Source organism: Melitaea cinxia, chromosome 29 (genome assembly GCF_905220565.1).
Source record: "Melitaea cinxia chromosome 29, ilMelCinx1.1, whole genome shotgun sequence".
Taxonomy (NCBI): Eukaryota; Metazoa; Arthropoda; class Insecta; order Lepidoptera; family Nymphalidae; genus Melitaea; species Melitaea cinxia.
Window position 1 is genome coordinate 3,442,097 of NC_059422.1, and position 14,731 is coordinate 3,456,827.

Genomic DNA, 14,731 nt, shown 5'->3' on the forward strand with positions numbered 1-14,731 from the left:
GATGTTTTCACTTCCGCCTATCAACAACCTACAAGGTCGCATCGAAAATGGCATGAACTCATGTGTTTTTCCCATAGTTACCACGCTGGGCAGGCGGGTTTTGCGGGACCGCAGGGCTGGCTTTGTCGCACCGAAGATGTAATAATATAGGAATCTTAATTATTTAACTTAAAAAAATCAATCTGACGCTTTCCCTCAAAGCTTCATTTACTTTCAATCCAAAAGTTCTATATGATAATGCCGAAATTATCCATACTATTTCCACGATAAGAGCCCTTAATCGAAATGAAAAAAATAAATAAAATTTAATTCAGATATATTGTTTGATAGCTAGCTTTTAGTCCGCAGCATCGCTAATGTGGACTTTTTGACTGTTCCATTTTCTCCCGTTAAAATATAGCCTGTCTCTATATGATAACAGAGCCTTCTTGGTGATGAAAGAATTTTTCAAAATTATGTTTTAAATTTATCCATTACAAACAAATAAGAAACTTAATATTTGCCTGTTTATTATAAAATGAATATATAATTATTATTCCTATTGTAAAAGTGAATGTAATGATTTAGAATTTGCTAAAAATTGTACAGGCTATATAATCTGGTATAAATTGTGAAAACCTTTTTTTAAATTAAAAGTTTGTCATTTTGTCATATATTTTTATGTTCTACGTAATGATAAAAATTAGGTTTTCTTACAAACAAAAAGCAGCAATAGCAGTAAAGCTAGCAATATTAATAACAAACAGAAAAAAATTACAGAGGAACCTTTTCCTTCACTTCTTGAGTAAAAAAGAATCCTTTCGAATAACAAAAAAGTGTATTATTATAGCCCATGGCCTTATAAAATTGTAAAAACTAATGTAAAGACTGACCTCAGTTGTTGAAATCTGGAGCAGCCCGACTGATGAAGTACCTACAAAACCTTACAGAAGATCGCAGCTAAATAATACTGCTTTCAAGCAGTGTTGTATTCATGTGGTGGGTAAGGTGACCAGAGCTCCTGGGGGGACTTGGGGTAGGTTCAACAACGAACTTGTGATGCTGCCAGCCGTGACGACTTTCATGGTTATATAAAAAAAAATAAAGTTCCTAAGAGGAATGTATCAGACTGAGATAATGAATAAATGTCTGTGTTACATTTAAGACTGATTGACAGACAATCCGGAGAGTAAGCGATTGATCTAGAACACTTACATTGCTACACCAGATTTTTTTTGACTTACTGGGAAATCTTGATACTTTAGCAGATTAGGGTCAATATTTAAAATAACTATTAATTAGTGTTTTATTTTTGCAAAATTAACGTATAAATTTGTCTGTAGTGTTAGTTATTAGGTGCTAATGAGGCAGAAACTAGGGAAAAACAAACGCCTCTCACCCAACGGCCTCCACTAGAATTTACTCCGAAATGTCGAGGGTCCGGAAAAACACTAAATACACAAGCACAAACGCCCAAACAATGGCAAACATCTGTGGCCCATATAAATGTATGCCATGTATGGAAATCAAACCCGAAAACCTATTTGTAAGTTCAGGGTACTCAAAATCTGGAGATTTCCAGCTGTGTACAGCTATATTTGACTTGATTTTGGGCAAGATATTCCCTGCTGTACTCCTACCTTTTTAAGATAGCATTATTCAAAGTTGCCGGTTCGATCCCCGCACATGACAAACATTTGTATTGGCCATACAGGTGTTTACCGTGGTCTGGGTGTTTGTGCAATCTTCGTGGGTCTCCCCACCGTGCCTCGGAGAGCACGTTAAGCCGTCGGTCCCGGTTGTTATCAGACACGCCTGATAGCGATCGTTACTTATAGTAGGGAACATATCCGCCAACCCGCATTGGAGCAGCGTGGTGGATTAAGTTCTGATCCTTCTCCTGCATGAGGAAAGATGCCTATGCCCAGTAGTAGGATATTACAGGCTGAAGCGAATTATTCAAGGTATTACTAGACAGCTCGCTTGATTCCTATATTATTTCAATTTTAAGTACTTGTTGAACAATAAAATATATCAAAAATAATAGGAACAGAGGCATTCATGGACATTCACTCAGTCACTAGACGAGTCATGTGGTTTGAACTCAGTTAAACTTTGGTTTATATCATATAGTATGTTTTTTGATTCTGCGTGGACCTTAAAATTTTGAGAAACACACAAACAAACAGGCAAACTCTTCTGTTTATTACAAGATAAAATAAGATGATATATAGAATAAGATGATAGATAGAATAAGATGATGATAAGATGTTCTACTCTATTAGAACATTGTATTCATTTTTGATGCCGATTTTTCACGAACTTAAAGTACCTACCTAAAATATGGATTTCTTTTTTGTTTATAAATGTAAGTAAGATTTTTAAACGTTTTCGAACTTTCAATTAAAAGGGTTATACAATGGGTGAAAGCTTAATACGTGGGAACTGCATATGTTTAATAAGTAATGACTGTTATCATTTTTTTTTTTGCGTCAATTACCTTAATTTACATGTATTCAAAAAAGTGAAACTCTTCATAAATGTTCGTCTCATTGTATTTGGGTATATTTCGTTAGAAGGATTATTTTTTCTTTCTTCTCTTCTGGTGTCTTTTTTTAAAGTTGGTTAATAAAGAAGATTACAAATAAAATAAGTACATTTCTAAAAATTTTCAAAAATGGAATATTTACTATGATTTTTATTTTCATTTTGCGGCTCTCGTGAACAAGACATTCGCAGTTAATGTCGAAATATTGAGCTCCGCAAAATGAAAATAAAAAAGATGGTAAATATCCCGTTTTTGAATAGTTTCAGTAATATAATTAACCATGTTAATCTAAAATTTTAAAATAACTACATGTTAATAGTTTAACCCAATTTTTTTTTAATGGAATTTTCAAGATAGATGTGTTTTCCTTATAATATTTTGTTGGAAAACTATGCAATGTTTGTTACCATAAAAACGAATAAATAAATACATATCTTATATTTGGGTCGTCTACACCTATACAGAAAAAAATATTAAAGCTTAGCTAACTACTCTCGCTTCAGCCTTGTAATATCCCACTACTGGGCATAGGCCTCTTTCTCCATGTAGGAGAAGGATCAGAGCTTAATCAACCACGCTGCTCCAATGCGGGTTGGTGGATATATTAGTAGAGAATATGTTAGTTGTGTAGCTAACTACTCAACTCTACGCTAATATTATCATAACGAGAGATTTTTAATTTTATTATTTTTAAATATTTTAATGAATAGACTCAAAGAGCAATTTTAATGTTAATGAAAAATTGTAACTAAGTTAAGGTTGTTTAATAACTGGGTATATTACCTAAGTTTGTAATGTACCTAATGTTAAGATGTATCATATTTTAAACAGGTTTTTGTTTTTGCTATCTTGATTTTTGTTTTTGTCAGTTTTTGTTTTTAATTTTACGTTCGTTAAAATTGTAATTTCGTAAACCTTATGGCCTAATAAAGATTTTCATTTCATTTTATTTCCGCTAAAATCGCGTACTCCACGAGAGCGGAGTCGCAATCTATAAGTTAGTATATTATAATCTTCTATTCAAGGTGAATGTAATAAATTACATAAAATTGATTAAATAACGTTTCTGATACAAACATTATGTAGGAAATAATTTGTTCTTGAGGCCAACTTTCTCGATGTAATAATATCATTATAAAATAGAAAGCAGGCTTTGACATTTCGATCTTTGCTTTCAGAACGATAATTGTACATACATTGCTTAGTATTTTCCTTTTATTTTCAAGTACAACCCGTAACTTTAACTACACGTGTAATGTATTTAGTATTGTAAGAGTTAAAAAAATTCAATTTAAAATAATAAAAATAATTTAAATGTTAATTTGTGTGTGCTACGTAAAAGCTGTGTCAGAGAGTCAGTATAAGCATGAAGAGAGTAAGACAGTAAAAATAAATATTCCAAGATTTGTTTAGTTAAAAGTTTTCGAACACGAATTTAAATGTTAATATCAGTATATCAGCTTTAAAATTATAATCTTATAAGTGTACTAGTTTCGGTTATCGGATCCTTGCTTTATAATTAACTAAATATTAAGCACTAGCAATACCCGTGCGAATAATTCGCACAAAATAAGTAAAAAAATTACCGACAATCATGTTGACGTTGTTTCAAAATTAAAGCCCTCATATATATAATTTTAATAAGTAATTAATATACAAAAACAAAAGCAATAATATTTTTTTTAGTTTGGGGATGCCGGTAGAGTAAGCAATGATCTATAAAATGATATATAATTTATGTGGAGTAATTATGAGGTTTTTTTCTAAAAAGGGAGGTAAACATCTTAACTAAGGTTCCAAAAGACTTCGAATATAATGTCATTAGTTTCTTACTAGCTAGCGCTCTCACACCAATTTTTTACAAAATTGGAAGACTGCCGAAATAAATGTACGACGATAAATATATATACAAAGTATAATCAATAATAAAAGAATCGAAATTTTTGAATTTTATATTACCTTTTTTAGCACCAATTTGCTCGACACCGGTTTGTATTATTGGCGCTTGTGTACATAACTCCTGAACTAAAGTGACATTAATATTGACTTTCACGAAACACGAATAATGGGTTTTATCGATATGAGTATGAAATGTCCATAAAAAACAAAACACGACCATATTTACAATGCTTATTCAAAATATAATAAAGTTCTAGGCGTAGATGCCCCTGCCAAAACCAAGCACTTTAATTGAAAATGTATAGGCAGTTTAAGTTAAACTATTACATAAAATTAAATTTAAATAAGCCCATTTAAAAAATAAAAAAGTTCTTTAAAATAGTAAGACTTGAAACGTTAAAAAATATATTAATCAAGTCATATCTCTAGAACTGCATAGGCTTCCACCTCAAACAGATAGATGATACTAGAACAATTAATTGTTACCAAACTTTCATCAGCGTATACTCAACCGCCAACGAGATTGTAATTAAAAGTTGTTTTACAACAGATAAATACAATATCATAAATCAGTTTCATCATAAGTTTTTAAGTGTCTGATTTTGGATAGTGGCGTATTTTTAAATTGAGCGCCCAGACCAATATAATTCGCCATATAAACTAAGAGAAAAAGGCAAAAGCAGCTTATGTATTAGGGATGTGAGTTTTCGTAGTTTTCGAAAAAACTCGATTAATTCTACGCTTCAGCCTGTAATATCCCACTGTTGGACATAGGCCTCTTTCCCCGTGCAGAAGAAGGATCAGAGTTTAATCCATCACGCTGCTACAACGCGGGTTGGCGGATATATTCCCTACTATGAGTAACGATCGCTATCAGGTGTACATGATAACAACCGGAACCGACGGCTTAACGTGCTCTCCGATGCACGGTGGGGAGAACCGCAATGACTGCACAAGCATCCAAACCACGGCAAACACCTGTAAGGCCAATACAAATGTTTGTCATCTGCGGGGATCGAACCTGCAACCGCCAGCGCAACAGACACAATCCATAGCTGTGACCGTTGCGCCAACGCGGCGATTTTTTGCTGACCTTTTTTTTCTTACATACAAATCGGTTAGTTTTTCACATTCCCTGTACGTATGCTCTGCTGGCCCAAGGTTAAATATATGTCCATATGTCTAAAAAATAAATAAGTTAAAAATATAGAATTTACTGAATTGTGTAGGATGAAACACATCTGAGTCGAGTAAAAATCTAATACTCTGAAGAAAGTAGTTTGTTTAATGCGCTCATATTGTTCTTTTTACTGTTAACTTCACTAGATTGTACGATAAAAATCGCATTTACATATATGTTCACCATCTTAATTATAAACTTAATCTATAAATACGTGTAATTAATGAATAAATAGACGCATTAAATATAAGAAAATGACAAAAAAAGTATATATATTTCTTTGAAAAAGTCGTTAACAATGTTTAAGTGAAGTGAGTTTTTCTTATATTTTGACGTTTATGTGACAGTTCATGTCATAATTTTACCACAGCTAACAGTAAAACCACAGACAATATATTGCATAATACTACAGACAATATAATATATCTTATTGAAATCATCTATACAATAAATTTTATATTCATAAGACGAGTCGACAAGAATGAACAGAAATTGACATCATAAAGCATAATGCTTACATAAACGACATAATTCACGCAATCATAGTTCAATATGGCGGTGAACGGCCGCTATAGATCAATTTCTCCACGCGCGCACTTTTACTATCACTGATCATGTTGTTGTAAACACGCGAATGGTTTTGTTTTTTATTTTCCTAATTACCATATATGATTTGTAGTTTAGAATAATTTAAATTCTGTTACGTTGATATGATAATATAGTTATATATCATTTTTCGCGTAATGAATTGAAATATGTCATTTTCTCTTTAATTAAAAGTACATTTTAAATTACTGATAGAAGATATTATATTCAAGTTGATAGGAAACATGAATCGTCGTGGAAGATGCTGAAAAAGTTTGACTTACGCTAAAATAAATTGCAACAAAATTATTTATCCAGTACCAAATATCTATCAATCAATCAATCTTTCAACCATTCAATTGATTGAGTGATTGATTGCTTGATTAAAAAAATATTATACATATTACAAACTAAATCAAATTTTATTTACCTTGATAACGCACCATACATAATTAATTCTTATTATAGCAAGCACGTAACTTTTACGGATACGAGATCGCCAAAAATATGCAGTGACTAATCAATTTCATTTTAGCTATGGTGACACAACCTAAATATTTACAAGGGGAGGACAAAACGTCAGGGTTGCCTAAATGTGTAAAACCGTAATGTTGTACAAAATTTAGAAATGATAAAACTTTATTTTTGGAAAAAAGACAAAACGCGAGGTTTTGAAAAAAAAAAAACTAGCTTCGACTTTAATTTTTCATTTGCGGAACCTATAAAAATAAAAAATAAAATAATTTAACATAATACTAAACCTGCACGGATTAGCTGTCTAAGGAGAAATTTTACATATACCAACTCCTTGCTGCTTTATCTATCACCTAATCTTGAGTAGAAATACATCTCTTTTTATAGAGTTTTAAACGTTATTATTTTATTTCTCAAATGACAAAACTATTTAACTTAACGAAGCGAAAACACTAGCCTAGATTGTTGTTATACAGTATTTTTATAACTTTACTGTCACGGAAATTTTCGCGACTGTCATTGTGGAACAGATCTTCAGCGACCCGATATACAGTGACTCAATTATCACGGATAACACAAAACTTATACAATCGTTTTTGTTCCAGTGATACCTCAAACCTGCCGATACCGAGGAGCGAGGTACCCCTGCGGCTTAAGTATATCCTGCGTGCTAGGTGGAGGTAAGCCAATGGACCTCTGTTCCGGCGGTATGATCTGGGCATGCTGTGTGGACAAGGATACTACGGAACGGCCAAGTGAAATAGCACCAGTTGTGCACAATGCCAGTAAGTTTCGAATTTAAACTATAATTGCTATAAGTACTACTTAGCTTACTTGAGGAGTTCCATGTTAAAGATGCCTTTGAATAAAATAGTAATATTTTTGGTTAAATAGTAATGGCCTGTAACATCTTGACAGATGATTTAATCAGTGTCTGTGTTATTTATGCGACAACGCCGTTCGTGGCTGAATAAGCCAATCCGTGAACGACACATTCGTCCACACTTTGGACACACATATTGGGGATTCATCGGTGGAGGAGCCCCCCCGCGATTGTGTCTCTTTGCACGCTTTTGAGCCAGGTCTTCGAACCAGGTGCTATCGTGGGTTTTGCAACCCGTGAAGATGGTCTTCCGCCACTCATTGCGGTTCGATGCTAGGTCTTCCCAAGAGTTGCGATCAATGTTAAATGCAACCATGTCACGTTTAGCGCAATCCCTGAAACGCAGCATAGGTCGCCCCACGTTACGCTTTGCAAACGCAATTTGGCCCAATAAGGTTTGTCTGGGCAAACGCGCACTGCTCATTCGGTGTACATGTCCCAGCCATCTCAGGCGTTTCTGTTTGAGGAGAGCGACAACGCTAGAAAGCTGTGCAATCCCCAACACTCTCTCATTTGTTACTCTGTCCTTCCACGTGATGTTAAGTATGCTACGGAGACAGCGCATGTGGAAAGTGTTAAGTCTTCGCTCTTGTTTGGCGTACGACGTCCAGGTTTCGGCTCCGTACAAGAGTATGCTTAATATGCAAGTTTGATAGACTATCATCTTAGTCTTTGCGGTAAGGTGTTTGTTATTCCATACTCTTGTACGCAGCCTGCCGAACGTCGTGGCCGCTTTGCCGATGCGGATATCAATCTCTCCGTCAATGGAAAGATTGTTCGACACAGTTGACCCCAAGTAACAGAACTTGTCGACTACTTTCAAGGGTTCGCCTTCCAGCAAGATAGAAGGCTGGTAGGTGTAGCCCTGCGCTAGAATTACGGTCTTCGTTGCATTTATGGACATGGAGAACAGCGAACATGCGTATGTAAACTTGTCCAACAAAGTCTGAAGCTCCCCGGGAGTTTTCGCCACGAAGGCTGCGTCGTCGGCATAGAGCAGACTATCGATATATAAATCCTCTCGTTTACGGGAAGATTTCAACTGGGCGGTACCAAACAATTTCCCATCCGCTCTTGTGTGTAGGTGAACTCCCTGTTGTGCATCACCGAAGGCAACTTTCAGCAGCAAGGAGAAAAATATGCCGAACAAAGTGGGTGCCAACACACAGCCCTGGCGAACCCCTCTTCGCATGTCGAAAGCGTCGGACATTTGGCCATCAAAGATAACGGTACCCTTCGTGTCATCGTGAAGAGATTTCACCAGCTTCAGCAGTTTTGGGGGACATCCTATTTTCTCAAGCGCGATGTATAGCCCCTCCCTACTCACCGTATCGAAAGCTTTATTTAAATCAACAAATGCGATCAGCAGGGGCGTGTTCTGCTCTCGGCACTTCTCTTGAAGTTGCCGAAGGGTAAAAATCATGTCCGTGGTTGACCGTTCAGAGCGAAAGCCACACTGGGCCTCAGGGTATACCCGTTCAGCAAGACTTTGCAGTTTAGTCAACATGACCCTTGCAAATAGTTTGCCAACGATGCTAAGAAGAGATATGCCGCGGTAAGAGTTACAATCGCCGCGGTCTCCTTTCCCCTTATACAATGTAACAATATTTGCATCTCGCATATCCTGAGGAAATCGCCCCTCCTCCCAGCATTTGCCCAGAAAGTTATGCAGAAGTGGTAACACACACTTGAGTTTTAGGAGTTCTGTGAGGATACCATCTACCCCGGGACTCTTGTTGCATTTAAGCTGCAGAACGGCCGCATGAAGGTCTCCAATGGTAGGCAGGCTATCGAGCTCAGCCATAACCGGTAATGTCAGAATAAGTTCCCTTGCTACGTGGCTGATCTCGGCTGGTTGAGAATAAAGCTCTGTGTAGTGTTCTGCCCACCTTTCCAGCAGACGACTACTGTCGGTTATAATAGAGCCGTCGATCTCTTTCAAAGGAGCCGTTTTCTTTTGTGCAGGGCCGATAGCCATTCTAATCCCCTCGTAAACACCACGAAAGTTTCCTGCGTCCGCACAATCCTGGATGTTTCTGCACAGGTCCATCCAATACGCGTTGGCAAACTGACGGCAAGTTCGCTGGAGGGAAGATTTTGCAGTGCAGAGTTCAGCGCGTGTGACTTCACAGGGATCAAAATGGTAGTTGAGTGCAGCCTGTCGCTTGGAGTCAATTAAAGGCTGAAGCTGATCTAGGTTTTCGAAAAACCAGTCCGATGATTTTACCTTACAATATCCGAAAACTTTACCAGCAGTTTTGGTGAGCAGCTCCTTGATGGATTCCCATTCCACTTCTATAGGAGCATTCACATCCCAAGTAGCTGTCTGATGTCGCACGGTTGAACTAAAAGACTCCACTAACTCAGGATCCCTAGTTTTGGGAAGGTTTAAGGTCTTCCGTCCAGGGGTTTTGGAGGAATGAATCTTTTTTGGCGAAAGACGTATTTTGCTAGCCACTAGGGAGTGATCCGTGTCGCATTGCGCGCCGTGGAACGTTCTCGTATGGGCGACCCTCCCCAAATCTCCTCTCTTGGTTAAGACAAGGTCCAATTGATGCCAATGACCAGACCGGGGGTGCCTCCAGGAGACCTTACGCATTAGTTTTCCTTTAAAATAAGTGTTTGTGACACACAGCTGGAATTTAGAGCAAAACTCTAGTAGACGTTGGCCATTTTCGTTTTGCTTACCCACGCCATGATAGCCAAGGCATTCGGGCCAGGTGGCGTTGTCCTGTCCCACACGTGCGTTAAAGTCACCCAGTATATACAATCGATCCCCGGGCGGTACATTGCGTACAGCGTTGCACAGATCGTCGTAAAAGACGTCTTTAGATTCCGCAGTCGAGGTTAGTGTAGGGGCGTAAGCGGAAATTAAAGTAACAAAGCCGCATTTAGTGTTAAGCCGTAAGACCATTATACGCTCCGTCAGACCCCGCGGTGTTTCTATGGCATTTAGTAAAGTATTGTGGACTGCAAAGCCCACGCCATGTTCACGGTGTTCGTTTGAGTCCTTGCCTTTCCAAAAGAAGGTGTAGTTTTGTTCTCGCAATGAGCCCTCATCCGGAAGCCTGGTTTCTTGTAGTGCAGCAATAGAAATGTTAAGGCGTGCAAGTTCCAGATCAATAACAGCTGTTTTGCGCAGTTGAAATGCGTAATCTGAAGTCTCCGAGCTGTCGGGGAGACCTGTCCTCATTGTACGGACATTCCAAGTACTGAAGCGCATGGAAATGGTTGCTTTGTTGGTTCCTTTTTTTCCTTTTCGCTGTTTATTCGCGGGTGTAAAACAACACAGCACCGTTTGTCGGGTGAAACCCTATGTTCCCAACACCCCAGGGGAACATACGATGCCGGGACGGACCAGTACCATATTGACTGGGGGCTGCCCAGTTTGAAGCGGGCGGTAACTGATCAGTGGATCTACGATGGACCCTCCCACTGTCAAGAGTGACCCCTGGCGCCTACACTTACGTCCATTTGTGCTGGCTTAAAACCGGTGACTGTCACTCCCCGTGTTACTTTCCACGCCGCGGAACGACGTGGGTGGAGTTTCCTCTCCACAGACACTGCATCGCCTGGGACGCATATAGATAACGCAGGGTTGCCCAAGACCTGTGCCATCCTCTCGACCTCTCCAGCTTGACTCGCAGGAATGGCATGCCAATACGTGCAGAGCCACCGAATCGGTTGCAGGCTACTGCCGTTTTTCGGATTGCATCCTACTCACGCCTTACGGGGTAGCCAGTTCCGGGTTTAAATTCGGAGTTTCCTTCTCCTAGGAAGGTTGCAAACCAATGCTAAAGACGCCTACCTCGCCATAAGGGGAAAGGAGAAAATATGTGGGAAGAAAAGGTAACAGGAGATTGTGGAATCGGGAAAGATGAGAGAAAGGAAGGGATACTATTGCTTCACAAAGTTGGGAGTCCGCAATAGTAGCTCGGGAAGCCGGGGTCGCATACCCGTGTATCCTTTTAAGCAATCACTGGACAAGTGATTGTAAAGAATACCCCTGACTCATTTGTTAAATATCAGGCTAAAAAAGCTAGCTTTTGGACGCAAAACTTGCTTTGACCTGTTTTGAGCACTTTTGATAATAAGTGTGAGAATTTCAAAACAAGACCAGATTTAAGATAAGCCGGATCTTGGGGCATTTTGTAAAAAGCGTTTTCAAATGTAATGTTTTGCGTCACACGAAATTATTATTTGAAAAAAATTAAGTTGCTTTCCATCCGCTATGATGCTTTCTTCGAATTAAATTCAAGGCTCTATATCGCATAAGACTATCCCAATAGAAATTTATTATTAAATAATACAATAATCATGCCAGCTTACTTTGCCAACTACATCATTATAAGTGCCTATATTACCCACTTAACTAGCCCGTTAACGCAGTTTGCAGTGACCCCGCTTTCTGCTCCGCGGATTGTAGGTTCAACTCCCGCCTCGAGTCCGGGTGTGACATATATATATATATATATATATATATATATATATATATATATATATACGCTGTTCGAGGGACGGTGGGGAGATCTACAAGTACAGACATCCAACCCGGAAGGGAATACTTGTACAAATATCCAAATTCAAATAAATAATAATTTTTCCTTTACATATAATATCTACAATTAAAAGCATAAATAAGCTTATCAATTATTGACTATTTTTAAGCTCTTTACATTGATGAAATTCTAATGTTGTCCTGTATCAGTTGCGGTCTGAGAGTTTGTGATTGTTCTGTGTATGTTCTTTTATTGAAACTTTATTGCACACAGAAAAATAGATACAATTTAGAACCATTGTAAATATAATTAAGTCTGCAAAAGCGGCTTTATCGCATATAGCAATGTCTTTCATGCATTATTGATAGTAGTTAAGGAAGAAGTGCTGGCAAGAGTGTAATTTTTTTTATTTTGTACATATAAATAGTATTAGTATAAAGAACATTATCACGGGTTTGGAAAGTGCATCTTAGAACAATCGCAAATATTTTGAGTGCCACTCCTCTTGACAGAAGCTATTTCAAAACTGACCCAGATTTTTCTTGCATATCGAAATGGCGAACTTTTTAGACGAGACATTGAATTATGAAACTGTGTTACGTACGAACACAATAGAATCCGTATTGTCGCTTGTGCAAGTTATAAGCTTACAGCGATAAAATTTTAATTTACTAGATAATATAAACTTAATAACGAAGTCGAGAACCGTCGGTGTTTAGGTGCCTTCAAGCATCACTACACCAGAGTGACTATTGCTTCCTGCTCGGGATCGATATTTGTATGTGTAGAAGTATTTCCTTTCGATTTGGATATCTATCCTTGTGGGTTTTCCCGCCGCGCCTTAGAGAACACGTTAAGCTGTCATTTCATAGAAGGAAATATATCCGCCAACCCGCAGTAGAGCAGATTAAGCTAAAGGAAAAAGAGGCCTATACTCAGCAGTGGGACGTTAGAAGCTAAATCGTCATCGTTATCTTTATACCAAATATTATTACGATGAAAAGCATATTTACTGCTTTTAAGGCGCTTAAGTTGGGTTGTGTAGTATTCAAATATTTTCTCTACATACGTATTACGTTGTGTATTTATTATACACTCGAGGGGATTATTAGTAAACTTAAACTTCAGTATGGATATCATATGTGTTATAATAATATTTATTTTCTGTTTCCCCTATTATTTTCAAAGACCAGCAATGTGCTGCTATGTCTAGACTTACTTCGAATTTCTATAGACCATCTAACTACGATTACTATTAAAAAAATTGCAAAAATTATTATTGTTAAGACGTTGCCCTAACTCAAACACACAAAACAACTACTCAAAAAAAAACTATTTAACTTCAAACTAAAATCATTAATAAAATCGCTTCCTCACATAAATTGTACACTGAACCAAACAAGTTTACGCGAATTTTGTTCGAACTTCACCACAATTAGTGAGCGTATTATTTCCGGATCTGAATTTTAACGTTTTATTAAATCTTTAGTGCATTTCGTAATCTATTACGCTTGCTTTCTCATTCTCAAAGGAACGGTTGTATTTTTATTACATTACATAAGATATTATGACCCCGTTTCTTTATTTTATTATTTATTGTGTAATTTTAAAACGGTTTTATTACTAGTTTTTAATCTTTTTTAATTTCTTAAGTACTAAGCAGCGAAGACGTATCAAAAGCAAAAAGTACTTTTTAACGTTGTTTTACAAAAAAAAAAACACTTTTTTATTATATATATATATTATATATATTATATATTATAGTTAAGTATTTGATTAATTAAAGGTGAAGCAACCACCGTTTCTGAATGTAGAATTTGCAGAAAATAATGGCCAAAAATTTCCGCAGCTAGTTTAAAAAAACGAGTGTACTCTAGACCACACGACTGAAGTAAAACTCTTTGAATATATCGTATCGTATCGTAACTCTCTCTTTCTGTCTTCACTAACTTATACTCCCTCTCAACTTCCGTTCATCTCGCCAGATTACACTTATCATAACGCTCTCGTGACGCATCCACAAGCTTACTCCCCAAGTCAAGCGTGCGCCAAAAAGTTTCACTTAAAAAAATACTGCCCAATGCTATTAATTTAGTCATACCACTTAAAGCTCTACAACCTATAAAAATAATTGTCATGAGCAGTTCCAAACCAGTAACTGCTTTTAAAACAACGTACCTATCGTCAAAGTATCGTACCTCACGGTTACAGTATGTCTTTAGTAACAGTATGAGAGCAACGCTAAATCTCGTCAAAAAATTGTACGTCACTGAACAGCCAAAAATTCTAATTGTTGTTTAAAACTTTCTTTATTTTTATTCAGGAAACGTAACAGCCTATGCTGTCATACGTCCGTCATATCTCAGTTACACCTCAGTCATATCTCTCATCAATCATATCTGTGTCCTGTCATAGAATGTATCTCCATCTATAATATATGAAAATGTTTATGATGTAGAATAACTTCACAAAACAAGTCATGTTTCTGAACACAGTAACATACAGTGAGATAAGTAAACGTTGTGGTCTGAAAGATGTAGTGACAAAAATTGAGAAAGGTATGCTTAGATGGTTTGGTCATGTCGAGAGAATGAGTGAAGAACGATTAACGAAAAAAGTGTATAAGACGAGTATGGATGGAAGGGTTGGAAGGGGTAGACCTAGGCGGACGTTCCAAGACCAAA

At 37.1% G+C, this 14,731-nt stretch overlaps 1 protein-coding gene across 1 annotated transcript in view; it reads left to right on the forward strand.

Moving 5' to 3' along the window:
• LOC123667734 overlaps positions 1-14,731 on the forward strand; it is a 58,870-nt gene that overhangs the window by 33,202 nt on the left and 10,937 nt on the right. The window contains exon 5 of the mRNA XM_045601574.1: positions 7,271-7,450. Coding sequence (XP_045457530.1) covers positions 7,271-7,450 — 180 coding nt within the window. The remainder of the gene's footprint in view (positions 1-7,270; positions 7,451-14,731) is intronic.